Source organism: Gopherus flavomarginatus, chromosome 6, assembly GCF_025201925.1.
Source record: "Gopherus flavomarginatus isolate rGopFla2 chromosome 6, rGopFla2.mat.asm, whole genome shotgun sequence".
In the NCBI taxonomy this organism is placed as follows: Eukaryota; Metazoa; Chordata; order Testudines; family Testudinidae; genus Gopherus; species Gopherus flavomarginatus.
The window spans coordinates 41,625,292-41,651,385 of NC_066622.1; the positions used below are offsets into that span (position 1 = coordinate 41,625,292).

At 42.7% G+C, this 26,094-nt stretch overlaps 1 protein-coding gene across 4 annotated transcripts in view; it reads right to left on the reverse strand.

Annotated features, from left to right (window-relative positions):
- Positions 1 to 26,094, reverse strand: part of IARS1 (isoleucyl-tRNA synthetase 1) — a 219,067-nt gene that overhangs the window by 156,596 nt on the left and 36,377 nt on the right. For all 4 annotated transcript variants that reach the window (XM_050957730.1, XM_050957732.1, XM_050957731.1 and 1 more), the window contains 5 exons: positions 23,348 to 23,465; positions 16,295 to 16,442; positions 6,954 to 7,041; positions 5,321 to 5,381; positions 1,937 to 2,032 (listed from right to left, as the gene is read on the reverse strand). In XM_050957730.1, the coding sequence (XP_050813687.1) occupies positions 1,937 to 2,032; positions 5,321 to 5,381; positions 6,954 to 7,041; positions 16,295 to 16,442; positions 23,348 to 23,465 (511 nt within the window). The remainder of the gene's footprint in view (positions 1 to 1,936; positions 2,033 to 5,320; positions 5,382 to 6,953; positions 7,042 to 16,294; positions 16,443 to 23,347; positions 23,466 to 26,094) is intronic.

Below are 26,094 nucleotides of genomic sequence, written 5' to 3' on the forward strand. Positions count from 1 at the left end.
ATTCTCCTCAGCTCCCCCTACACCTCCACTTTTCTCTTTTTTCCCTCCCTTGTTGCTACTTATATACCCCCTTCTTCTCCCGCACCCCAACCCCGACACCATTCACTTCACTTCCTAATACACAAAAAAGTAAATGAAGGGATAGAGAGGAAACTGAACTACAGAAGTGCTCATCAGAACCATGGTCACATGGTTTTTAGGCTGTATCTCTCTTCTCTCTCTCCTCTACCTGTTTTTCTCTTTAAATTAAACTGAAAGCGTTTTCAGGACAAGGATCATGTTTCTCCTGTGCGTTTCAACAGCACTTAGCTCATTGGAGCCCTGATCCTAACAGCAGCCTTTGGGAGCTAACTTTTTTGAACTAACTGGAGAGGATGAGGTGAGATGCAGAGATGCCAAAGAAGAAAATCTTTTAACATTCAAATCAAATGTGTTATTTAAATATGTCCTTAAATAATTCCTTCTGAAGACAAAATATCCATGGATTCAGATAGCAATTTGCTATATCATGAAGTTGTCTACTCTACAGGCAAGTAACAGAAAATGTGGTCTGTGGAATTAGAGCCATACAACAACATATGCACTATTTGCTATGCATTAAACTGATAAAATCAAAGTTTTTAAGAGATACTAACAGACTGCTAATTATTTCATAGCAGACAGCTTTTTTCTCTAAGTTAATTTACATTTTACTGCTTAGTCCTTGTGTACTAACAACTGTAGCCGGTTCTGTGAAATTTTCAAACTTCCTTTAATCACACTAACACTCCCTGTGTGGGTTTATCACTTTTCAGTTAACATTTGACCCTGAGTCTGCTTTTATTTGTAGATATGGTGAGGCAATTGTTAAATTAAGGCAACTATGAACCTTCTGTGCCTCTCTAACCAGTTTATTCTACTTATGTAATTAAAAGTAAAAAGCAGGATGTTTTTCTGTGTAATATTTGGATAAGAATTTTCATCTTGATAACATGAAATAAAGTATAGGAATATACACATTCTTCAAAAGGAGGCAACTAAATAGGATATCATTGAGGCAAAAAAAAACCACGATTCAAAAAAGGATTGGACATTTAGATGGATAACAAGAACATCCTGAGTGGTAGTAGTACATGCCAACATACAATTTGCAAGAGAGCATATGTTTAATGCTTCAGGAATTAAACCAGTTTCTAACTACCAGAGGTTAGGAAATGTCTCATATCTTCCTTGGATGCATCTGTTGCTTGCCACTGAGACAGGATAGCGGATTAAGCGGTGCATGGGTCTGATCTAGTATGGTAATTCCTGGGTTTATAAAGGCCAGCTGATTAACTCTAAAGAGAATCTGTCCAACTTTTCTAGTTTTCAATATCTCAAGCAAATTGGGGAAAGGAAAAGGAAATAAAACATCCTTTAAAAAAAAAAAAAAAAAAAGACCATTGTACAAAAAATCCTTTTAGCCCAAAGGGACATAGAGAAGGTACAGAAGCATATTAAGTCATTTTATATGTTCAACACATATAAATTAACAAACAATAAAATGTTGAAAGGCATAGCATGCTGAACAACAGTCCTGATATTTGTCCAATTTATGAATTAGAACAGCTGGTCCCTACTTAGCAGTAGAGTACTCAATTCTTCCTTGTGATGAAGCTGGCATTTCTCCATCTTCAGGGAAGAGAAGGAGCAAGAGCACTCAGATGTTACAGGGATGGACGTTTTATGAATAGTAAAGATGACAGTAATGGACATCTAAACTCCCCACTGGTGTGCAAGTAAAGGGCAACTGCCTCTACAAAGAGAAGTTTGAGCATTCAACAGAAAGCAATGTTTTAAAAGCAGCTGATTACCCCTCTTGGCCTGCAGAGTCAGCACTGTACATCTGAAAGGGCCCTTCGAGGCCAGGGGAACATGTTCCAGACCAAACACATAATAAAAGCTAGTTTTTACTTACAGCACCGAAGTAAGGAGCCTGATGTACAACCCCTGTACCTTCTTCCTCCTTCACATAGTTGTCTGTGACCACAGTAAAAGCACCATTGTTTTTATACTGCAACACACAAAATATTGAAGTCTTTTTCAGATATACAGGAAAGTAGCATTTTTCAAAATGCCTGGAAAATGTATATTTAACAGGTCAACCTTCAAGTCAAAAAGCTGCAATAGCTAGAACTATATTTTAGTTTGCTTTACACAGAGGAATAATAAATCATCAGATATTTTTAACCACTTATCTCAGCTAAAATGCCAATCCAATCCATTCTTTTTACTAAGCACCAAGAGTGTAAGACTAAATGTAAGACTTCTGTTGCCAACTTCATAAAATTGACTAATACATATCCTCGCACTGTTGCAATCTCATGCTTGAGACTACAAATTAATAAGATCCTATAAACAAGATATATAATAAAAGAAGTCTCCAGCCATTTATAGACCTATATATACACACATACATATAATAAATTATAAACAAAGCAGCTTCCACATGGCCATTGTTTCTTATCACCATAAAAATAGGGGGGTTGCTACTAATTATTTTAAGTCAACTTACAGGGTTATAAGCACAAAGGAAAGCATGAAGGTGAAAGTTTGGGATGACATTTAACATTAAGTTTTAACTTTAATGGTGGAAGAAAACCATGAAGGATAACGGAACCAATTATCTGCCATCTGTTCAGCAAGCTGATAATTAAGAGTAATGAGCCATTTCTGTATCCCTCACATAATTTAAAAGTAACTTAAAATGAACTATCCTGGTGATCACAATTGAAGCAATGATTTGTCACAGTACTGTATTAAGTTTTATCTTGGTCTGAAGAGAGATTTTGGAGAGTAAGGAAGCAATTCTGAAAAAAACTGGAGTACACATATCAACTAACAAGGAATACAGTAAAGGCTTTTTAATTTGGCATGTTGGGGGAATGGGGGGTGCCAGTAAGTGAAAAATTCCAGTTAACTAAAGAGGGAAGGAGTTTGTGTGTGGGGCTGGGGCATGGGAGGGAGTTTGGGTGCAGGAGGGAGGTCAGGGCAGGGGGTTGAGGTGCCAGATCCAGTGGGTGCTCATCTCGGGCAGCTCTCCACAAGCAGCGACCTGTCCCTGCTGTTCCTAGGCGGAGACAAGGCTAGGCATCCCTGCACGCTGCTCCTGCCCCACGCGCTGGCTCCGCAGCTCCCATTGGCCAGGAACCGTGGCTAATGGCAGATGCGGGGGCGGCGCCTGCGGGCAGAGGCAGTGCGCAGAGCCACCTAGCCATACCGCCACCTAGGAACAGCAGGGAGCCACCCAAGGTGAGTGCCCTCCGGATGCTGCACCCCGAAACCCCTCCCATGCCACAAACCCCTGCCCTGATCCCTCTCCCACACTCCGACCCCCTCCTGGCCAGTTCTCCACCTAGGAGCAGCAGGGACATGTTGCTGCTACCAGGGAGCCACACAGAGCCAGGTAGGGAGCCTGCCGTCCCTGCACCAACCAACCAGACTACAGACCAGACTTTCTATGAAGATTAGAAAAGCTCATTTATAGAGCTTTCCGGTTGGTACAAGGCCAGATAACACAGCTTTTACTGTATTGAGATGCAGAGAGGCTACCATACAAACTTCCAACACGTTAGCATAGATCCTGTCTTTATACCCTGCAGTTCATTAAATGGCTACAACTGTGATTCCCACCTTCTTCCAAAAATAGGTCTGCTCCCTATTGAGTTGTTGAACTCCTTTTACCTCTGCTGACTTCAGGAACTCACTGCATACACCAACTATTCTTTTACGTAAAGTAATTATATATCAGCAGTTCAGTACTTTAACTATTTGTATCTGTAGCAGGGTGGTTACCCTGCTCCTGCCCTGAAGGGGTGAAAACAGCCCTGAGGGAAGGTTGTGGCTGGGAGCTGCTAAGCTGGACTGATTGGGAAGTGGCTGCAGCTGGGCCATGCCCCAATCAGGCCACAGCTGGCCTGTATAAAAAGGCTGGGAGCCAGGAGTCTCCCTCTGCCTGTAGATGGAGAAGGGCCTGGCTGCAGGGAGCTAGAGACAGGGTACCTGAGTGGAGCAGGGCTGGGGAGATCCAGCCTAGAAAGCCCCAGGCTGTGACCTAGCACAAGGCCAACACATACTGGGGGTTGCAGAGGGCAGCCCAGGGGTAGGCAAAGGCAGCAGGTCCAAACCCAACCTTGCCAGTGATGAGCAGGCTGATACAGCAGTCTGCTCCAGGGCGTGGGGCTAGATGAGGATTGGCAGTAGCCTTCTACTGAGGTGAGGTGAGTATAGTGGGTGGGGGTTCCCCTGGAAGGGGGAGAACCTGAGAGAAAGGGGTTACTGCCAGGGAGCAGCACCTTAAGTAAAAGGGGCACTGGGTCCAGGGTGGGACACGGGGGGCCAACAGCAAACGGTAAGGCAGATCACCGGCCTGCAGAGGGTGCTGTGGGCTGGAAAGTGAGCTAATTCCCTGAGAGACCAGCAGGAGGTGCCGCAGGGGTGAGTCTGCACCTCTACAGTATCATTCAATCACTTTTTATCAAAATGTTTATACACCTATTCTCCATAACTCATTCCCATGATGTGTATTAAACTATGTTTTCAGTATAGTAAAATAAGTACTCCTGCTTTAAGTGCAGCATAACAAGACATCCATAAAGACTGGAAATGTGAAAAGGCGAACAGTTACAGCAATATAGGGTCTTAATACACCAAATGAAAAAGCACAAGGAACCTCCAATTTCAATGTCATCATAATTCCACTTCTAAATACGGAATTTATGGTGTTAGAAGGCAGAGAATTAGGATGCTGGTTTCAACTGAACGGAGCTAGGTCATAGATACTGGGGAATACTAACTGTTCAATAAAGAGTCCTCTAAAACCTAGAGTCATCCCTACTCTCAACCTTCATCACCACCAGGGTGTGTACTTATATGAAGTATGAGCATAAAGGACATACGAAAGAAAGGTAAAAACAGAAGCAGCCAACGTTCTGGAAAAGTGACAGTGCTCTCTGTTGCAAAGCATGAGATGAGAGTATAGCCGTGTTAATGTAATGTGGGACAATGAGTTTGTTTGGGGAAATGGAGGCCTGAGATTTCACTTGCTTGGTATTTTACCTATTTTCCCCATGACAGTTGGGATTTTATTTTAACATATAGCCAGGATCATCAGTAAATCCAGTCAAAGTATGGGTCTTAAAATAAATGAAAGCAAATTCTTAAGAAAGCACAATATTCATTTTGCCATCATATCAAGGGGAAATATTGACCAAAAAAATGTACAACTATTTAAAATGGCAGTCTCTTGGTTTTAACATTGTCATTGGGTTCTGTGTCTAAACACAAGACTGACTTCTCTTACCTTAAGAAAATATTCAAATAGTGGTTTATATTTCTTGCCTTTAAGAGTAATGCCAGGAAACCTATGTAGAAAAAGATTTATATGTACACACATTAACACACTGTAAATTGCACTAGCTGTCTCATAAAGACTAAACCTAGAAGTACTATTTTTCTCCTCTTAAATATTTTTCATACTGAAATCTGATAGGAGGAGAAGCACTTGTTTTCCAATTAGTTTGCTTCCTACTACTACCTTTATTTGTCAACTTTAACACTAAATGAAAGCTGAGATATTTGTTAACGATTTGCCACTAGTATAAAATCATTATCCCCACAATAAAGTTCACATTTATAAATTAATGCAGGAGCAAAGCATAAATCAGTAATCCACTACATAAGAAGTTCTGATAGGACCTTTGGGAAATGAAAAAATAAACTGGTTATAGTGGAGCTCTGTAGTATAAGCAGAGTGTCTTCTGGTATTTACAAGAATGAATAAAACTAAGTAAACACTGGCCCAAAATTACTAACTCCAAGCTACAGAAATGTCTAGAACTGTAGAGAAGTCTAGAACTCCAAGCTGAGAAATGTACTCTCCTGACAACACCAGAAGAGGATGAGAACTCAGAGCTCTAAACAAGGACTGAAACTATTCATGCCCCAAGCTTCAAAGAGATGATTAGTTCCAAGACAGAAAAAAACAAATTTTAACATGAGGGAAAACAGCACAGAAAACATGAAGGTGTGAACTATACAGGTGAAGAGCAGTGTAAGACAGGAAGGAAAATCTGGGAAACTAATAGATCTTCCACTACTTAAAAAAAAAAATCCATCAATACTAAAGAGCCAATATACGAGAGATAGATGCATAACTTGCTTAAGGTTTTTTTAGGGAACCGCAGGAAAAAAAATTATGTATGTTCCACTTCTGTTTTAAAAGTACTTTCATTCTCAAAAAGATGTTAATGTTATAAAAAAGGCAATTGTTTCGTAAAAAGGAGTAAAATAACTGGTTTGATCTAGGTGCAGGAAGTTTCCAGTTCTTGGAAGACACCCAAGAGTGGGTAGGGTATCACTGCAAAAGCAAAAGGTAAGGATGGGCGGGAAGGGGAGAGAGCTTAAATGTTTGTCATACTGTATGCCTTTTATAAAAATTATGTTTTCTATTGAAGAGTGCTAAAAAAGGTAAATCTCTTTACAGCAGCATTTGAATTATGAGGTTTTATTTGCTATTCTAAACTGTATTGGGATGAACAAAACAAATAAAAAGTCCTTACAAATGTGTGCTGACACTAGCTTTACAAGCAGAAGAGGTAGACTACTATATGGGAAGGGTACTGGGATGCTGAAGACAACTTTTTTCCTACTCTGGCTTTCAAATATACTGTGTTTACAACCTTTTCCTTAGCTACAATAAACCCAGATGCAGCTTCTATTCTGACAATAACTTCCATCCAAGCATAATTTGAAGAGACAGATCTCAAACCCCTTGACAGGCTGTAGCAGGATGTACATAAAAAGGCACTCATGTGTTAAACCACCCTCCTAAGAAAGCAGTCTCGGATTCTGCAGTTATGTAACTTCTTGCAGCCGTTCATTACTTATTTATAAAAAATGCAAGTTCAAAAGTGTGCAATAATTCATGTACTTGCCTGTCAAGTATCACATATTCACTTTCAGATTTGTACAGTGCTACCAGCCTGGCTTCCATCAAAATATAAATCTTCCCTGTGGCACTATCTAAAAGGGGGAAAAACAAACCAACCAACCATAAATGAATATTCTACTTTTGCACCATTACAAAAGTTTCCATTTTACACAAGAGCAATAAGGCATCAGTCCTAAAACTACCCAGAATAATTCAGCTTATTAGAATCAAATTTTTATTTTCCTACAAAGATCTATTTATACCCATTTGACATAAATGCACTGCAAAGAGCTAAAATTTAGACAACACCCTCTTGACATCAGCATTAGCACAGACTCCCCCAATTGCAGAGCTGATGCTTTCAGGACCTGCCCCGCTGAATTGACTTTTAGCAGCCTTTGCACTGAAATGGCATGGCTGCCTTAACAGATAGCTTGCCCATTGTTCTTTCTGGCAAGGGAAGGCAACCAGAGAGGTAAAACAGAGGGCAAAACAATAAGCTAAACGATAATAAATTCAACAGGAGCTGCAAGAATTAGTGGGTCAATGCTTTACATAACAATCACACTCTATCCCATTCTGCTGTGTTTCTGAGATTTATTATAACAACAACATGAAATTACTCTTTGCTCCTTTTTTCTTGGATTTAAAAAAAATGAAGGTAAATGGGAAGCTTTAGATCAGGGATCTCAAACTCAAACCACCTCAAGGGGCACATGAGGACTGGTACATTGGCCTGAGGGCCGCATCACTAAAACCTTTTCATACACTGATACAAAAGTATAGTAAAAAACGAAACAAAATGAAGAGTAATATAATATGCTATTAAAAGTCAATGTATACACTTTTTTAAAACTGTAATGCGAAAAGTCAGTGCTACTTGACAGTTATTTCATTTTTGGCCACTTAGATGGCAGCATTTTGCATCAACCAGAGCATCAATATTAGATTTGATATCCTGAAACGAAACCAATCTCAGTGTTGCTTTCAAATGTTGATCAGTGAGCCTTGACCTTAACACAGAGTTGTTAATCTTCATGGAAGAGAAAAACTGTTCACATATGCATGTACTTCCAAACATTGCCATTATCCTTGCGGAAGGAGAGAATAACATGGGAAATCTTTCTTATGAAAGAAACCTGTAGAATACTGGAATTCCAACATCTGTAGACTTCTGCTTCAAAATGGTATCACGCTGAAGCTCCACTAACTCCATCTGCGTTTCCTTTGCAACACTGTCAGTTTCCACACCAAATGGTGGGGGGGAAAGTTAAAAATATGGTTCAAGTACCTTGAAATCTTTAAATCGCACATTAAACTGTTTGTGTAAGTTAGAAATGATCTCTGCATATTCTTTCAAGGATTTGGGTTCAACTTTTCCTAAGGAATTTCAGAGTCGAGAAATGGACCAAACTGCCAGCAGTCAGCTGTTTCCCCCACACAGTAAGCTTGATTTTGAATGATTTAACACTGTCAGACATCTGTGTTATTACCTGTTTTCTACCCTGAAGCTTCAAGTTCAGTGCATTCGGGTGATCAGTTACATCTGTTAGAAAAGCACAGTTGCAGATAAAAGTGCAATCAGCAAACTGTGGAGCCTTCTTGTTTTTCAATCTCCTCCCTAAATGCAAACACTTCAAAACATTTCCACGACTCAGCCATCTAACTTGAGTGTGATACAGAACTTCCCCATATTCGCTGTCCATACTTGCTAGAAAAAAAGTGAACTGTCTGCGATTCAGCTCTCATGGACATATAAAATTAACAGTATTTACAACTACATCCATAACTTCCTTCATTTGTAGACGTTTACTACACAGGACTTCTTGGCACAAAATGCAATGTATACTGGTGGAGCTAATTCCTGGTATATTGAGGCTGTTCAGTTTGGCCTTCAATAATCCAACCATATCAATGTTTCCAGAGCACAATGATGGCGCACCGTCCATAGCCAAAGATATGAGTTCGTTCCATGGCAGCGCAGCTTTTTCAATACACTCTTCCAGTCCTTGAAATATGTCATGTCCCTTCAGTGGCATTAAGTCTAGCAATTCTTCAGTTATATTCAAATTGCAATCCACACCTCTAAAGAACACTGCACAATGTGTGATATCTGATATATCTGTACTCTCATCAAGGGCAACTAAAAATGCTTCAAAGTCTCTTACCATTTGAATCAATTGTTTTTGCACATTATCAGCTAAATCCGTTATCCTGCAGGCAACTGTATTGGCAGACAAGCTTATGCCTTCAACAACTTTCTTCCTATCATGACACAAAACTTTGCTGGCCTTCACAAGACATTCTCTTACGAATAGGCCTTCTGTAAAAGGCCGTGATGATTTAGCTATCATTTCATTTATCACAAAACTTGCTCTTACTGAATCTTCACTAGACTTTTTAATCCCCGAAAAGAAATGTCTTTGCTTGGCAAATCCTGCTTTAAGTTGCCGAACTTTTCCCTCTCAAATTTTTCCAGTGAATGTATCATATTTTTCACGGTGCATCGTGTCGTAGTGCCAACAAACGTTATACTCCTTGGGAAAAGCAATCGTTTGCTAACAAATAAGGCATTGAATTTTATCATCTTTTACCTCTGTGAAAAATATGAATTCTTCCATTTGTCTTGGAAAACTCTTTTCTTCCATGAGTATTCTTTTTTTCGACAAAGTCATTTCCAAGGGGTTTTAATAAAATATAAACACTCAGTAATGCACCTCACTCGAAGGACAAAACACGCATTTACTTTTAGAATTACTTCTGTTAAAGCTTTCTAATTTGCCCCCAGCCCTGCCCTCACTCCACCCCTTCCATGAGGCCCCACCCCAGCCCCACCTCTTCCCCACCCCCATTCCAACCCCTTCCCCAAAGTCCCCGCCCCAACTCCACTCCCTCCCTGCCCCTATTCCAACCTCTTCCCGAAATCCCCACCACAGCCTCGCCTCTTCTCCGCCTCCTCCCCTGAGTGCGCTGCGAATCTGCTCCTCCCACCTCCCTCCTGGAAAGCCCTAAGCACTGGGATCTAGGTGGGGGAGCAGGGACGTGGCGCGCTGGGGGAGGGGCGGGACAGAGGGGAGCTTGGCAGGCAGCAGGAAATAATGCAGCCCACGCACCATGTGTTTGAGACCCCTGCTTTAGATAATCAAAGTTGAACCTTTATCAAGAATAGCGTCATTCCTCCCCACCACTAACTCCCATACCCTTATACCAACATGGAATATTTTCACTACTAAGGCAGATCGCTGTTCTTCCTCATCCCAGCTACCTTTAGGGCTTGGCTACACTGGAGAGTTGCAGCGCTGGTGATGGGGTTACAGCACTGCAACTCGCTGACCGTCCACACTTACAAAGCACGGCCAGCGCTGCAACTCCCTGATTGCAGCGCTGGCTGTACACCTGGTCTGCCTGGGGTGTAGCGATTCCAGTGCTGGTGATGCAGAGCTGGTCATCAAGTGTGGACAGCAAAAGCGTTTTTATTGGCCTCCAGGGTATTAGGAGGTATCCCAGCATACCTTTTCAGCCACTCTGCTCATCGTTTCACACTCCACTGCCCTGGGCTCAGGTGACCCGCCCTTTAAATGCCCCGGGAATTTTAAAAATCCCCTTCCTGTTTGCTCAGCCAGGTGTGGAGTGCAATCAATCAGTGACCATGCCTCCATGCCCCAAACGAGCCCCAGCATGGAACACTTCTGAGCTGCAGGACCTCATCAGTGTTTGGGGTGAGGAAGCTGTGCAATCACAGCTGCGCTCCAGCCGTAGGAATTACGATACCTATGGGCAGATATCAAAGTCCATGCTGCTAAGGGGCCATGAACGGGACGCGTTGCAGTGCAGGGTAAAAGTAAAGGAGCTGCGCAGTGCCTATTGCAAAGCCCGTGAGGGAAATCGCCACTCAGGAGCTGCCCCCAGGACCTGCCGTTTTTACAAGGAGCTGGATGCCATACTTCGGTGTGACCCCACTGCCAATCTGAGGAGCACGATGGAGAGTTCAGAGCAGGGAGAAGAGGGGGAGGGTGTAGAGGAAGCTGATAGTGAGGCTACTGGGGTGAAGGGAGACACCCCGGAGTCCCAGGAGGCATGCAGCCAGGAGCTCTTCTCAAGCCAGGAGGAGGCTAGCCAGTCGCAGCAGCTGGAACTTGTTGGTGAAGAAGAAGCAGAGGAGCAGGTTCCCGGTAAGCAGATTTTATTTTTAGGATGGAGATGTTTTGGGAGAGGAGAGTGGGGGTTATGGCTGCCTGCATGCACGTCTAAATGTGGAATAGCCCATTGATTTGGTCTCTCACGTCTCTGTAATCTGCCTCTGTAATCTCTTCAAAAGTTGCAGCCAGAGCGTGGGCAATGTGCCTGCGCAAGTTTATAGGGAGAGCCACCGTGGTCCTTTTCCCGGTCAGGCTAACTCTTCCGCGCCACTGTGCCGCGAGGGGTGGGGGGGACCATTGCTGCACACAGGCAAGCTGCATAGGGACCAGGGCAGAATCCACATTGCTGTAGAAGACCCTCGCTCTCTTCCCAGGTAACACACAGCAGTGATATATCTGGCAATAGAAAATCCTGTTGAGAATGTAGGGATATAGTGTTCAGTGCAGGTCCCTGCACTCTGCTTTCTCCCCGGGCAGGTCCCAAAGACCCCCTGCACTCTGCTTTCTCCCCAGTGCAGGTCCCAAAGACCCCCTGCACTCTGCTTTCTCCCCAGTGCAGGTCCCAAAGACCCCCTGCACTCTGCTTTCTCCCCAGTGCACAGAAACCCCGGTAAGCCCTCAGGCAGTTCCCCTTCCCAGGTGAAGTCGTGGTAGAAACACTCACCCCATTGCTTGCCATGCCTTCGCTGCCGTGGCCTGTCTGTGCTATGTTTGGTATGTGTAAAAATGATGCTACAAATTGTCTACAAAGTCCTTTGGTGTGATAAAGAAGAATGTAGCCTCTGTATTAAATGCTTATATTTCTGTTACTTTAAGTGACCTTGAATACTGCAGCCATCTCACCGCCTGCGCAAAGACTACAGAACTTGAGGAAAAAACCTAGAAAATCAAAGGAAGATTTGATCAAAGCAGTTACGGACCAGTACGCCAGAGACAGTAAAAAGCTGCAAGAATGGCGAGAGAAAGTGCTTGACTGGAGGCAAACAGAAAGCAGGAGAAAGGAATTGGCTACCAAGAGAAGCAGGAAGCAGCTGATAAGCCTCCTGGCTCGCCAAACAGACTGTATGCAGTCTCTTGTAGCCATGCAGGCAGATCATTACTGTGGTAACCCCCACCCCTCCCAAAGCTCTCTCCCTTGTTCCCCAGTGTTTGCACAAAACACCTCTCTCCAGCAGCCTGGTTCTTACCACCACCAGCTGCCCCCAACACCTATACTTTCACCTACCACCCCTGAGAACTACAACCCTTACCCTATGCACTCAACCCCCATCACGATGCAGCCTATTAATCCTGAAGTGCAGCAGGCATTGAACAGCAATCCAAGCAGGACATATTCAAACCTCTGAATGTACAGTCCACCACCCTACCCCCCTGCCCTTTTATGTACTGTATTTGGAATAAATGAAATACAGTACCCCAAGGGAAAAACTGGCACTGCAAAGGCACCAAACATTACTGTTGGCTTTCAGCCTCAAATTGCTCCCTTAACGCATCCCTAATCCTTGAAGCCCTTTGCTTAGCCCTGCTCTCTGGCTGTGCAAATTCAGCCTCTAGGCATCGAACCTCGGAGGTCCATTCCTCACTGAATGTTTCACCCTTTCCTTCACAAATATTATGGAGGGTACAGCACGCGGATATAACAGCAGAGATGCTGCTTTCCCCCAAATCTTGCTTCCCATAGAGACACCTCCAACGTCCTTTTAAACGGCCAAAAGCACACTCCACAGTCATTCTGCACCGGCTCAGCCTGTAGTTGAACCGATCCTTGCTCCTGTCAAGCTTCCCTGTATAGGGTTTCATGAGCCATGGCATTAAGGGGTAAGCAGGGTCTCCAAGGATCACAATGGGCATTTCGACATCCCCTACAGTGATCTTGCAGTCTGGGAAAAAAGTCCCGGCCAGCAGCTTCCTGAACAGGGCACTGTTCTGAAAGATGCGTTCATCATGCACCTTTCCAGGCCATCCTGAGTAAATGTCGGTGAAAGGCCTACGGTGATCCACAAGCGCTTGGAGAACTACAGAGAAATACCCCTTGCGGTTAACGTACTCGGATGCCAGGTGGGGTGGTGCCAGAATAGGAATGTGCGTCCCATCTATTGCCCCTCCACAGTTAGGGAAACCCATTTGTGCAAAGCCATTCACAACATCCTGCACGTTCCCCAGAGTCACGGTTCTTCTTAGCAGCGTGCGATTAATGGCCGTGCAAACTTGCATCAACACTATTCCAACGGTCGACTTTCCCACTCCAAACTGGTTCGCCACCGATCGGTAGCTGTCTGGAGTTGCCAGCTTCCAGATTGCAATAGCCACCCGCTTCTCCACTGGCAAGGCAGCTCTCAATCTTGTGTCCCTGCGCCGCAGGGTAGGGGCGAGCTCAGCACACAGTCCCATGAAAGTGGCTTTTCTCATCCGAAAGTTCTGCAGCCACTGCTCGTCATCCCAGACTTCCATGACAATGTGATTCCACCACTCGATGCTCATTTCCTGAGCCCAAAGGTGGCGTTCCACGGTGCTGAGCACGTCCGCTACTGACACAAGCAATTTAGTGTCTCGCGCGTCAGGCGAATCAATATCATCGTCTGACTCCTCACTGTCACTTTGGAGCAGAAGGAATAGCTCCACTGCCAAACGTGATGTGCTGGCAACATTCATCAGCAAGGTCCTCAGAAGCTCGGGCTCCATTTGTAGCAGAAATCGCACTGCAGACTCACAATGGCGCCAAACTGCTTGGAATGTGTAGCAAAGCACCACGGGGCGTTGGAACAGGAAGCGGAAAGACCTGCACCCTTCCGTCCCCTTCCTACAACCCACAGCACCAAAATGGGACGAGCTGCTCTGTGGGATAGCTGCCCACAATGCACCACTCCCAACAGCGCTGCAACTGCTGCAAATGTGGCCACACTGCAGCGCTGGTAGCTGTCAGTGTGGCCACACTGCAGCGCTGGCCCTACACAGCTGTACAACCACAGCTGTAACTCCCAGTGCTGCACATCTGTAAGTGTAGCCATGCCCTTAAAGGTGTAGTTATAGTTTGACAATCAATTTATGATTCTCCTCAAATCAGCAGAGGTCTAATACTCTGTACTGGTTTAATTATTACCCAACACCAAAATGAGCCATGATGCTGCCATGCAGAAGGCAATGAGATTTTTTTTTCCATAAATAATATTAAGCTCTTATGTAACACTTTTCATCCCCAGATATCACAATACTTTATAAAGAAAAGTAAGTATCTTTATTCCCATTTCACAGATGGGGACACAAACACAAAGGTGATTTTTCCACCATCAAACAAAAGATCAGTAGCAGAGCCAGGAATAGATAACAGGTCTGATTCCCAGTCCAGAACTTGCCCTATCCAGTAGGCCATGTTGACTTCACATAAATTAATTTATTAATTTGAAGAGGCCTGTGGAAATCCTTGAAGTCCTGGACTGGGAAGAAACTAGCAGTAAGCACCTACTCTTGAAGATCAACTAATGTATTCCCATTATGGCAGAGGCTGTGGCCAAGTTCAGCTAGATGTGCTTTAAGAAAAGTCTGAGGAAAAAGTGACATCTGAAAGCCAAACGTTTTCCTAGTGCTCATTCATTTTAGGAATTTAAGTTCCAAACAGTTGTTTGTTTTTAATATTCCGTGGAAGACTATTCTAACTGAGGACAAGTTCGCTTGGTTTCTAGTTATAAATGATGAACCAATATTTCCTGAACTAGATGTTCCTGAAGAATGAGTTAAATGCCATATATCTTATGGGGACAATGTGATCTTTGGGTTAAATTAATTTTGTACATACCGCTGTTTAAAGGGCTTAGAAGCATGGGGGGGGGGACTTTTTTCTACCGTACTTAGTGCATTTGACAGCACATTATGTGTAGTCGGTGTCACTATTCCTCCAGTATAGTCATTAAGCAACAGGTAAGAAGGTTTAGACAACAGGGAAATGTGATTGCAGAATAATTCGTAGAAGACAGGTGTCATGCCTGAAACTACCCTTAACTCTTTTTGAGCTGCATAGGTGTCAAGATGATAGTGCATCTCAATACTTGAAGAAGTGGTTAGGAATGAAGACTTAAGGAACAAATACTAATTTATCCAAAAGCCTGTGTGTCTTAGGAAATGGTTGATTTGTCTCCCAGTGTTTTTACATGTGCCACTACCTTAGGCATGAATAAATTAAATTTTAAAATCTATGTCGAAGTGAAAACTCTAACTGTGCCATTTCATCTACGTTAAAAAAAAATGCCAGCGGTAATCTGCACCACTGTATTTGGTTATGTATGCTGCCAATTTAGAAAAGGTCAGCAGTTTTGGAAAATCTGAAAAGTTCAGTGCAAAACTGACGGCTTATGTCCAAATCAGTGAACATGATCTTAGTGTATTACATAGTCTAACTACAATAAATATTAAAATATACATTAGAAGAAACTTAAGACCAGGGAATCATCAGAAGGAACTGCATTTCTTGTATGGATATTGCACGACACTCAGGTAAAAAAATTCCTTTCTGAAAATGATACAAGGAACAAAGGATGAAGATAACATTCCTTTGGCTGCTGAGAAGCTGGAGCTGTAAACCTCTGAAAGATGGTGGGAGAACTAGCAAGTAAAGTAAATCTATTTTGTTCATACATCCTACCCACCTGTTATACATGAATTCCCTTTTTAACCATAGGAATGTGCTGCAGTGCATCTCCCGATGTATCAGGGGCCCTTGAGGAACAGGCTACCTTACACACTGACTTGAACTAGCCTAATACGTTCTGATTGTCCTCACCAAAGGCCATCAGACAGTTTGGTCTGAAGTGGTTGGGAAGTGGGGCAAAGCAGAAAAATTGTCAGGCAAGGGAAGAGTTAGGATCGTTTGATGTGAGATTCTTTGGGGAGTGATGGGGGATTAACTGGTGAGATAACTAACACCCATATTGCATACCCACTCTTGCTCACTATGTAGTAGGAGCATTTATTATGTAACTGCCAGTCCTTTAGTATTCATGTAATATAGCTCCGATACAATCAAAGAGTACAAAATTAATGGAGATTTTAGCAACATGGTAAATTTGATTCATTCTTTAGCATACAGTCAACTCCAGTGAAATGCTACATGTTGAAGGTCATGTAGAATTGTCTATCACAGAAACTGCTATACACATGCAGGAGTTCAATGGAACTACATTTTCACTGTACTTCATATCAAGTTAGCACTTGCCTTTTAGTTTCACATATTGCAATTCTGGGTTAACACAGAGGGCCAAGTTACTAGGCAGGGTCCAGGGGGTAGTTGTCCAAGCAACAAGAGAGACATTTTCATCTTCATCCAATGGGAAGCTCACAATCACCGAAGGATCTTGAACATCCTTAAATGAAACAGCAATAGAGAGAGGGATATGAAAGGTTTCTTGTGAGTTGGTGAGAACAAGAAAAAGCAGTGACAGCTGTTGTCACTCAGTTACCTGGTTCCTTTAGTGCCCTGCAACCTGACTTGTTAAAAAAACTCATTAAGAGTGAATGCAGATGAGGACCAATTTAAGCATGTCTCTCCACCTCCCCCATGTAGGCTACTTGACCAAATCACGAGGGACACAACTGCCTCAACATAGTCAGAGTTTATGTCTAAAGGCTGAGAGTTGGGTGCCTGACTCCTTCAGATGCCTTTGATAATCCCAACCTAAGATTATCCAAAAATAATCCAAGATCATAACTGGTTAAAGGTTTCCTTCACAGTCTAATAATTTTTCAGCTGCTGAAACGTGGAGTTCAACATTCATGTAGTTTGTCCCAGGGGACCAGGAGTTGGCAGGACAAGCTATCACTTGAGAAAATTTTCTCCTGGCAGACAACTCTCTTTAACCAAGGCACATAAACTATATGTCCTTAAACATAGAAGTACATGGATGTTCAAAACATAATGCACAGCTGACATGGTTTTCCTCAGCCTCAAAGAGTACTGCCTTCAATCAAGTCAAAGGAATCTCTTTGCATTAATAATATCAGTGTTACACTAAGAGAAGTTCTCGCAGACACATTAGAGAGAGTCAGTGGTGCAAGTAAGCAGGTACGGTCAGATACGCATACCATAAAGATATTTATTGCCAGTACACTGTACTGGAAAGACATTTTCAGAACCGCAGGGCACTCCCGGGAACTGCAGCAGCAAAAGGAGCAGAAGGTGGGGCTGCCCCTCCCAGTAGCCAGTGGCCCACACCCGCAGCTCCTCTGGTGCAGCTGTAACGGTACTGCCCTCAGTCCCTCCCCCAGCCCTGTCCTCTGGTGAGGCTATACAGACCCTAGATGAGAGATGCAGCTGCATGGAAGGGCTGGTGGCAGTACAGCCCGGAGCTGCTGGCGTGGTGTCACCAGGTGGCCCCACGTTCTGCTCCTTTGGCTGCTGCGGTTCCCAGGAGATCCCCATGGGTCCGAAATCAGTATCTGGTGCAGCAGGAGGACAGAGCTCCCCCTGCCTGGCCCTCAGGCAACATAGGATGGGGAGGGGACAGGGAGAGCATGGCGGCCCCTGGCTGGGAGGGGCCACACTGGGGGGTGTCACATGTCCCCCCTTTAGCTCATGCCCCCTTTGTGTCCATCCCATGATTTGCCTATGCGTACCGGTGAGAATTAAAATCTCCTCGCACCACTGGATAGATGAAGCACTTGCACAAGTTATAGTTTCTCTATTATCAATACTACCAGACTGTGGAAGACCTTATATGAAGTCATACCCTGATGAAGAGCCCAGAGTCTTACAGAATTAAGATTTTACATAATTGTGTAAGGAATATTTCCAACAGGCAAATTTAAAGAGCAAGTGTTACTCAAACCCCAAATCTTCTGAAGTAACATCAGTTTTATGGCTAGAATCTAAGTGGCAATACAGACCCCACCATAGTTCTGTAGAGCTTGTTACCTAATGGCAGATTGCAGGAATGGTAACATTGTTGTTATAAAACTAAAGAACAAGTTTGCTATTTTTGTAACTAAAAGTAACAGCATTATCAGGCTCCATGGTAGATTTTTAATGTGGAGTTTGATTATCTTTATAAACCTCAAACTGCGTCCATTTATCTTTCCTACCTACTTAATAAAAATAAATAATAATAATTGGAGATATACCTATTTCCTAGAACTGAAAGGTCATTGAGTCGAGTCAAGTGCAGTCCCCCGCCTTGACTAGCAGGACCAAGTACTGATTTTTGCCCCAGATCCCTAAGTGGCCCCCTCAAGGATTGAACAGGCCAATGCTCAAACCACTGAGCTTATCCATTGCTCCCACTTCACAGAGGTGTTGTGCAAGCATTAAGTTATTCACACAACTTGGCAAACAAATACTACATATAGAAAGCACAAGTCTCCAATTAGTGCTCTGATCTAAATAGACAGCAAACTGAACAGGGTTGAAAAGGTCACTGTTCTAATAAAAAAACCTTCAGGTGAAACTTAGATGGATATCTGAAGTTGTTCAAGTAAGCAGACAGCACTTTTCTTTCTGAATTGTTGGTGAAACAACAGCCCCCACTGCAACATGGTACTAATCGGCCCTGTAACATTACAGGTGCTGCCTGGTAAATGAAATATGAAAACCTAAAGACACGACCTCTTTTGTTTGCAAGAGAAGGTATGTTATCTATAAAGTCCTTGACAAAAAGGTACATGGGCAATGTTCTGCCTGCCTAAAATCTCCTGGCGTTTCAAATGAACAATTTATTCTTCACTTTCCCTCCTAAATAAATGGCTCCTGCATTCCACCCATAAAGGGATATCACTTCCATGGCAAGAAAGCTGTCCTTTGATGTACTGTACAATCTCTCTTTAGGTTGTGTGCTATGAAATCATTAAATTTAGCAAAATATGCAAAGCTTTCCAAAGCGAAAAGCTCCAAGCTGCATTAAAAAGCTTTCTTACAGCCTTTTTACAACACCTAACAAATTAACATAATATGCATAAACCAGGAACACTCAGACAGATATCACATTGCCATTTGTGCACTGAAAGCAACCCTGGCTCCTCTCCAGCAACACAGCTCAGAATAGGTAATTCCATTATGGAATGGGAAGTTATTTACCTCAAAGCTAAGGGCTGCTCCAGAAGAAGTTCTTTCTATAAGCAGGTGGGGCAGGCAACAGTCAGACTCAAACAGTTATGCAATGCTTGGATTATGAGCAATGCACAGTGAAGACTATGCTATCAATAAAATTTAATCTCTACCAATTGTTAGACAAAGACTATGATGTTTCTAACCAGCCTTGTTCTAATGTTTCACAAAGTACTAAACATGCCAAGCAACTCAACAAAATCCTGGCATTTTGAAAGATGAATCCTGTTACATTTACGAATAAAATAATTGCTTAGTATTTCTCTATTTGAATTCTCTGTTTCCTTAACAATATACTTTTCTTTACTCAGATACAACATGACTGGGATTTTATTTATTTTTCAATTGTGAAAGTTTGCTAAATGGGGGCTTCCTCTAAGCACACTTATGGTTTCTGTTACACACTAAAATGGGTTTTTTTACTATATAGTTAACTCCTCACTTAATGTTGAAGTTATGTTCCTGAAAAATGAGACTTCAAGCAAAGCTATGCTAAGCAAATCCAATTTCCCTATAAGAATTAATGTAAAGGGGGGGGTAGATTCCAGGGAAATTTTTTCACCAGCCAAAAATCTATATATTATACAGTGTACGTTTTAAACAATTTAATACTGTTCACAGCTATGATGATTGTGAAGCTTGGTTGAGGTGGCGAAGTTTAAGAGTGGAAGAGGGAGGGATATTTCCCAGGGAATGCCTTGCTGTTAAATGATAAACTAGCACTCGGCTGAGCCCTCAAGGGTTAACACATTGTTGTTAACGTAGCCTCTGACATAAGGCAGCACGAACACGAGGGAGGGGAGACAGCATAGCAGACAGAGACAGATACACACCTTGTGGGGGGGGGGGGGAGGGGAGAGAAGAGAGAGATGCCCACTGCCCCTTTAAGTAAGCGGACTGACTCTTCAGTGCATTGTCTTTTTAAGTGGATCAGGATGTTGAGACAGCAGCTGCTGCCCCAAGCTCTCTATGGGTATGTCTATATTACGGGATTATTCCGATTTTACATAAATCGGTTTTGTAAAACAGATTGTATAAAGTCGAGCGCACGCAGCCACACTAAGCACATTAATTCGGTGGTGTGCGTCCACATACAGAGGTTAGCGTCAATTTCCAGAGCGCTGCACTGTGGGTAGCTATCCCGTAGCTATCCCATAGTTCCTGCAGTCTCCCCCGCCCATTGGAATTCTGGGTTGAGATCCCAATGCAAAAACAGTATCGCGGGTGATTCTGGGTAAATGTCGTCACTCAATCTTTCCTCCGTGAAAGCAACGGTAGACAATCATTTTGCGCCCTTTTTCCCTGGATTGCCCTGGCAGAAGCCATAGCATGGCAATCATGGAGCCCGTTTTGCCTTTTGTCACTGTCACCGTATGTGTACTGGATGCTACTGACGGACGTGGTACTGCAGTGCTACACAGCAGCATTCATTTGCCTTTGCAAGGTAGCAGAGACGGTTACCATCCCTATTGCACCGTCTGCCATGCCATTGGTAAATTGGCGAAGAGATGACGGTTATCAGTCGTTCTGTGCCATCTGCTGCTGTCATGGGTGCTCCTGGCTGGCCTCGCTGAGGTCGGCCGGGGCGCATGGACAAAAATGGGAATGACTCACCGGGTAATTCTCTTCTTTATGTTTTGTCTAAAAATAGAGTCAGTCCTGCCTAGAATATGGGACAAGTTTACTAGAGAACCAGAGAGCACAGCTGCTCCGGGTCAGAGCCCCAGAGATAGATTCATAGACTCTAGAACTGGAAGGGACCTCGAGAGGCCATCGAGTCCAGTCCCCTGCCCTCATGGCAGGACCAAATACTGTCTAGACCATCCCTGATAGACATTTATCTAACCTACTCTTAAAATATCTCCAGAGATGGAGATTCCACAACCTCCCTAGGCAATTTATTCCAGTGTTTAACTACCCTGACAGTTAGGAACTTTTTCCTAAACCTAAATCTCCCTTGCTGCAGTTTAAGCCCATGGCTTCTTGTTCTATCATTAGAGGCTAAGGTGAACAAGTTTTCTCCCTCCTCCTGATGACACCCTTTTAGATACCTGAAAACTGCTATCATGTCCCCTCTCAGTCTTCTCTTTTCCAAACTAAACAAACCCAATTATTTCAGCCTTCCTTCATAGGTCATGTTCTCAAGACCTTTAATCATTCTTGTTGCTCTTCTCTGGACCCTCTCCAATTTCTCCACATCTTTCTTGAAATGCGGTGCCCAGAACTGGACACAATACTCCAGTTGAGGCCTAACCAGCGCAGAGTAGAGTGGAAGAATGACTTCTCGTGTCTTGTTTACAACACACCTGTTAATGCATCCCAGAATCACATTTGCTTTTTTTGCAACAGTATCACACTGTTGACTCATATTAAGCTTGTGACCCCTAGATCTATTTCTGCCATACTCCTTTCTAGACAGTCTCTTCCCATTCTGTATGTGTGAAACTGCTTGTTCCTTCCTAGGTGGAGCACTTTGCATTTGTCTTTATTGAACTTCATCCTGTTTACCTCAGACCATTTCTCCAATTTGTCCAGATCATTTTGAATTTTGACCCTGTCCTATGAAGCAGTTGCAGTCCCTCCCAGTTTGGTATCATCTGCAAACTTAATAAGTGTACTTTCTATGCCAACATCTAAGTCATTGATGAAGATATTGAACAGAGCCCGTCCCAAAACAGACCCCTGCGGAACCCCACTTGTTATACCTTTCCAGCAGGATTGGGAGCCATTAATAACTACTCTCTGAGTACGGTTATCCAGCCAGTTATGCACCCACCTTATAGTAGCCCCATCTAAATTGTATTTGCCTAGTTTATCGATAAGGATATCATGCAAGACCGTATCAAATGCCTTACTAAAGTCTAGGTATACCACATCCACCGCTTCTCCCTTATCCACAAGGCTCGTTATCCTATCAAAGAAAGCTATCAGATTGGTTTGACATGATTTGTTTTTTACAAATCCATGCTGGCTATTCCCTATCACCTTACTACCTTCCAAGTGTTTGCAGATGATTTCTTCAATTACTTGCTCCATTATCTTCCCTGGCACAGAAGTTAAACTAACTGGTCTGTAGTTTCCTGGGTTGTTTTTATTTCCCTTTTTATAGATGGGCACTATATTTGCCCCATTCCAGTCTTCTGGAATCTCCCCCGTCTCCCATGATTTCCCAAAGATAATAGCTAGAGGCTCAGATACCTCTTCTATTAACTCCTTGAGTATTCTAGGATGCATTCCATCAGGCCCTGGTGACTTGCAGGCATCTAACTTTTCTAAGTGATTTTTAACTTGCTCTTTTTTTATTTTATCTTCTAAAACTACCCCCTTCCCATAAGCATTCACTATACTAGACATTCCTTCAGACTTCTCAGTGAAGACCGAAACAAAGAAGTCATTAAGCATCTCTGCAGAAGTTCATGATTCCATTTCCTGCCTTTGTTTCCCGAAACAAGAGCTAAGGAGTAGCTTTACTAATGGCACAAGCAGGACCGGCTCTAGGCACCAGCAAACCAAGCTTGTGCTTGGGGCAGCAGAATTCCAGGGGCAGCAGAATTCCAGGTTGTGGGTTGGGTTTTTTTCCGCACTTCGGCAGTTGTGCTCTGAGTGTTTTGGGGGTTTGGGAGTGTGCTTCGGGTGGCAAAAAACCTAGAGCCGGCCCTGGGCACAAGAGAAGGCAGAGGAGCAACACGTGGTATTTAAACTGCAATACTGGATCACAGAATTCAATTCTCCTCCCACAACTCATCTGCTAACTTTGGTAAGTTACAGGTGTGGCTGCTGAGCTGCCAACTAGATCGACCCAGAAGATCAGATTCAATATACAGGGAATCCTCTGCTGGGGTGAGCAGGAAAGGTGCAGTGTAAAATATTCACTGTAGAAACCCAACACAGTGAGGTACTCAAAAATGTGTGAGGTAGAGTGGAGCAATTTCCCAGATCAAAGACTGTGAGAATGGTGAAAGAGGCAACAAAATGACCGAAGGAACTGTCCGAAAAATCATAGCAGGACATATACATGACTAGCCCAGCTCTTTACTAGCACTATTCTATCAGTTTTGAGTATGTCAATACTGAAGTATTTAAGCTTTACAGTCCTGAACAGACACTCACTCCAATGTGACATAGCAGTTACAGGGGTCAGATTGTTATACATACATATAGACAATGACATACCTTGTAGTTCTGATGAGACTCAAAATTTGAAAGAGGAGTGTTACATGCTGTGGAGAAAGGCATAACCTTAACGCCTCTGTAAACCAATCCTTTGTCGTACAGCTGTTTGAAAACCCACCTAAAAAGTAAATAAGGAACATATAATAGCTTAATAGTTTAAGATTCAAACTAAAAGCAGCTGTAGTGTAGGATTATGATGCAGTAGGGAAGGTATTCTGAAAAGTTCAAAATAATTTTCGAACTACAGACAATATTTACTTACTACTTGAAACATCAGAACTCAAAGCATCTGCACGTACATATATAAGTCGTATCTTGAAACAATATAAATACTTAATGCCACTACAACAACATTTTTATTGTGAATATTCTTTCAGTTAGATTCAGGTTTGGATCATCCTGCCAGCTCTGCCTTCCATGCACAACACATGGCACTTTTCAGATGGGATATAAATCACTATAACAGTTGAATCTTTCCCCAACTGCCTGCTTGGGGACCATAAAACTTAAATTTCAGTAATTAACACAAGATGCTTTCCTCAAGAGGCCAGATCTAGGCAACTAGGTTTGGTTAGAGAACAAGAAGTTTTGTGATTCCATGATTTACATTAATGGATCATTGTATAACACTTTCCATCCCAAAAGACCCTTGCTTCACCAGCTGTATGTATGGCACCATGCATCATTGGCAGGGGAGAAAATAGTGGATTTTTGGCAACCCAGGTGAATGATGACTCTTCAAATAGTAGGCAAATATCTTCACTGTCTACATTGTACACCTTTATTTGTAAAGCCTCATTCAGGAGACCGGCATATTCAGCGACACAGTTCTCCAAGGGCTCAAATTATCACACCGGAATCTGGCCCTGTGGTCCTGGGGAGTCTAGTTATTTTGTAGTTGGATGGTCAGACTATTCAGCAATTGCTACTGACTTTAAAAACTCTTGTACTCTCCCACCCAAGCTATGTTTTCAAAGCATTAACATTTCTAATGTTTCCTTCCAGATGAACATCTTATTAACATGCAAGCAAACACAGAGCAGTCTTGTTAAATAGTATCGTTTGAGACCAAATTGCACTGAGTCATGCTGTTTTGGCAATTGGTCCTTTTTCTGTACACCATCATTTTGTGCTTCAGAATCTATGCATTCATTTAAACAAAAATCTTTTGCTCTTATGTTTAGGATAACCATTTAACATGGGAAATCAATTCCAACAGCTACCATGATATCAGTCTGCAGCCTGAATCAACAGCACTGAGAGATATGAACTGGCCTATTGACACTGAAGCCTAATGATAACCTAATAATCAGAAATGTCAACTACTACACTGCAGACAGGAGAAACTAGAGACCTCATTATGAAGATCCACACAATCTATTCAAAGTGGTATCCATGACCCAACAGTAGGAGGCCAAAAGTTCAGTGAGGACTTTAATCCACTCCAGGGAGCAAAGTGCAGCATCCAAGCACCACCAACAGAAATCAAGTTTCAGAAGCCCGGAGGGGCATCCAGCCACAACCAAGGGGAGCCAAAAACCAAGTAGTTGAGCAAAGCTTGCAGGATCTTATCATGAACAATCTGCACAATCCAATGGGGGTACCTTCTCAAACTGGTAGGGCTCAGTTTCTAGAGGGAGCTGAAGAGTAGTACTATTTACCCACACAGAATTTGATCCCTAGGCATATATCCCCAACTCTCACCCAAATTCAAAGAACTATTCAAGTGCACATTATGAGACACATTCTTTCCCCTGCCAAAAACATATGATTCTGGTCTGGAATAAAGGTGCTCTGAATGTGAGGAAGCCAAATAGTTGATCACCTTGACAGTGGCTACGTATGTGTTTTGTTCCATGCATTTCTTTTACAATTTGATCATTACTCCTAAGAAAGGAGATATACCTGCCAAGTTTATGAAAAGAGCCTCATTGCTAGGACTTAATTTAAAGCTATCAACCATTCAAGCAATAATCTCCAAAGTGTAGAGAGAGAAAATTTTTATTAATATGCACTTGCAAGCATAGGTATTTCAGTATCCTAACTAGGAAAGCTCTGTTGCAACTGAGCAAAAGTATAAATTTTCATTTTATGTTTTATCAGCTTAGGCTATATTAAATGATTTAGTTGTGACAAGTCACTGATTTTGGATTTATTCTTCAATATTCTTGAATTTGCCTTCTGAAAAGTGTTGATTGGAATATTTTATATATATTTTTAGATACACAAAAGATCTCTAATTTACTTTTTTTTTCCCCTAAAGGGGCATAGCCTACTAATCCCACAGAGAAAAACAGTTCAGCGCCACATCTATGAACATTTAATGACTGCTGAGATGTACTTGTAACCTTAACAAAAATCAGAGAGAGGGGACCACTAGCTGGAGCTACAAAATCCAAATACATATGAACAACCTCCTCGTGGTAATTTTATTCAACTGCAGTTTAAGAGCTTCAATTTTTTCCACTACCAGGTAGACAGCATTTAGCTTTCAGAATGCATTCCCATTCAGAGATCTCTAAACAGAGGTTACTACATCTCACACTAAAAAATTGTTTGTTTTTAAATGTCCATTGTCAAAGGATATAGTCATTTGTATTCAAAGCAGACTACACTATAGGGCAGAGGTTCTCAAACCGGGGGTCGGGACCCCTCAGAGGGTCAAGAGGTTATTATATGGGGGAGGTGTCATGATCTGTCAACCTCCACTCCAAACCCCACTTTGCCTCCAGCATTTATAATGGCGT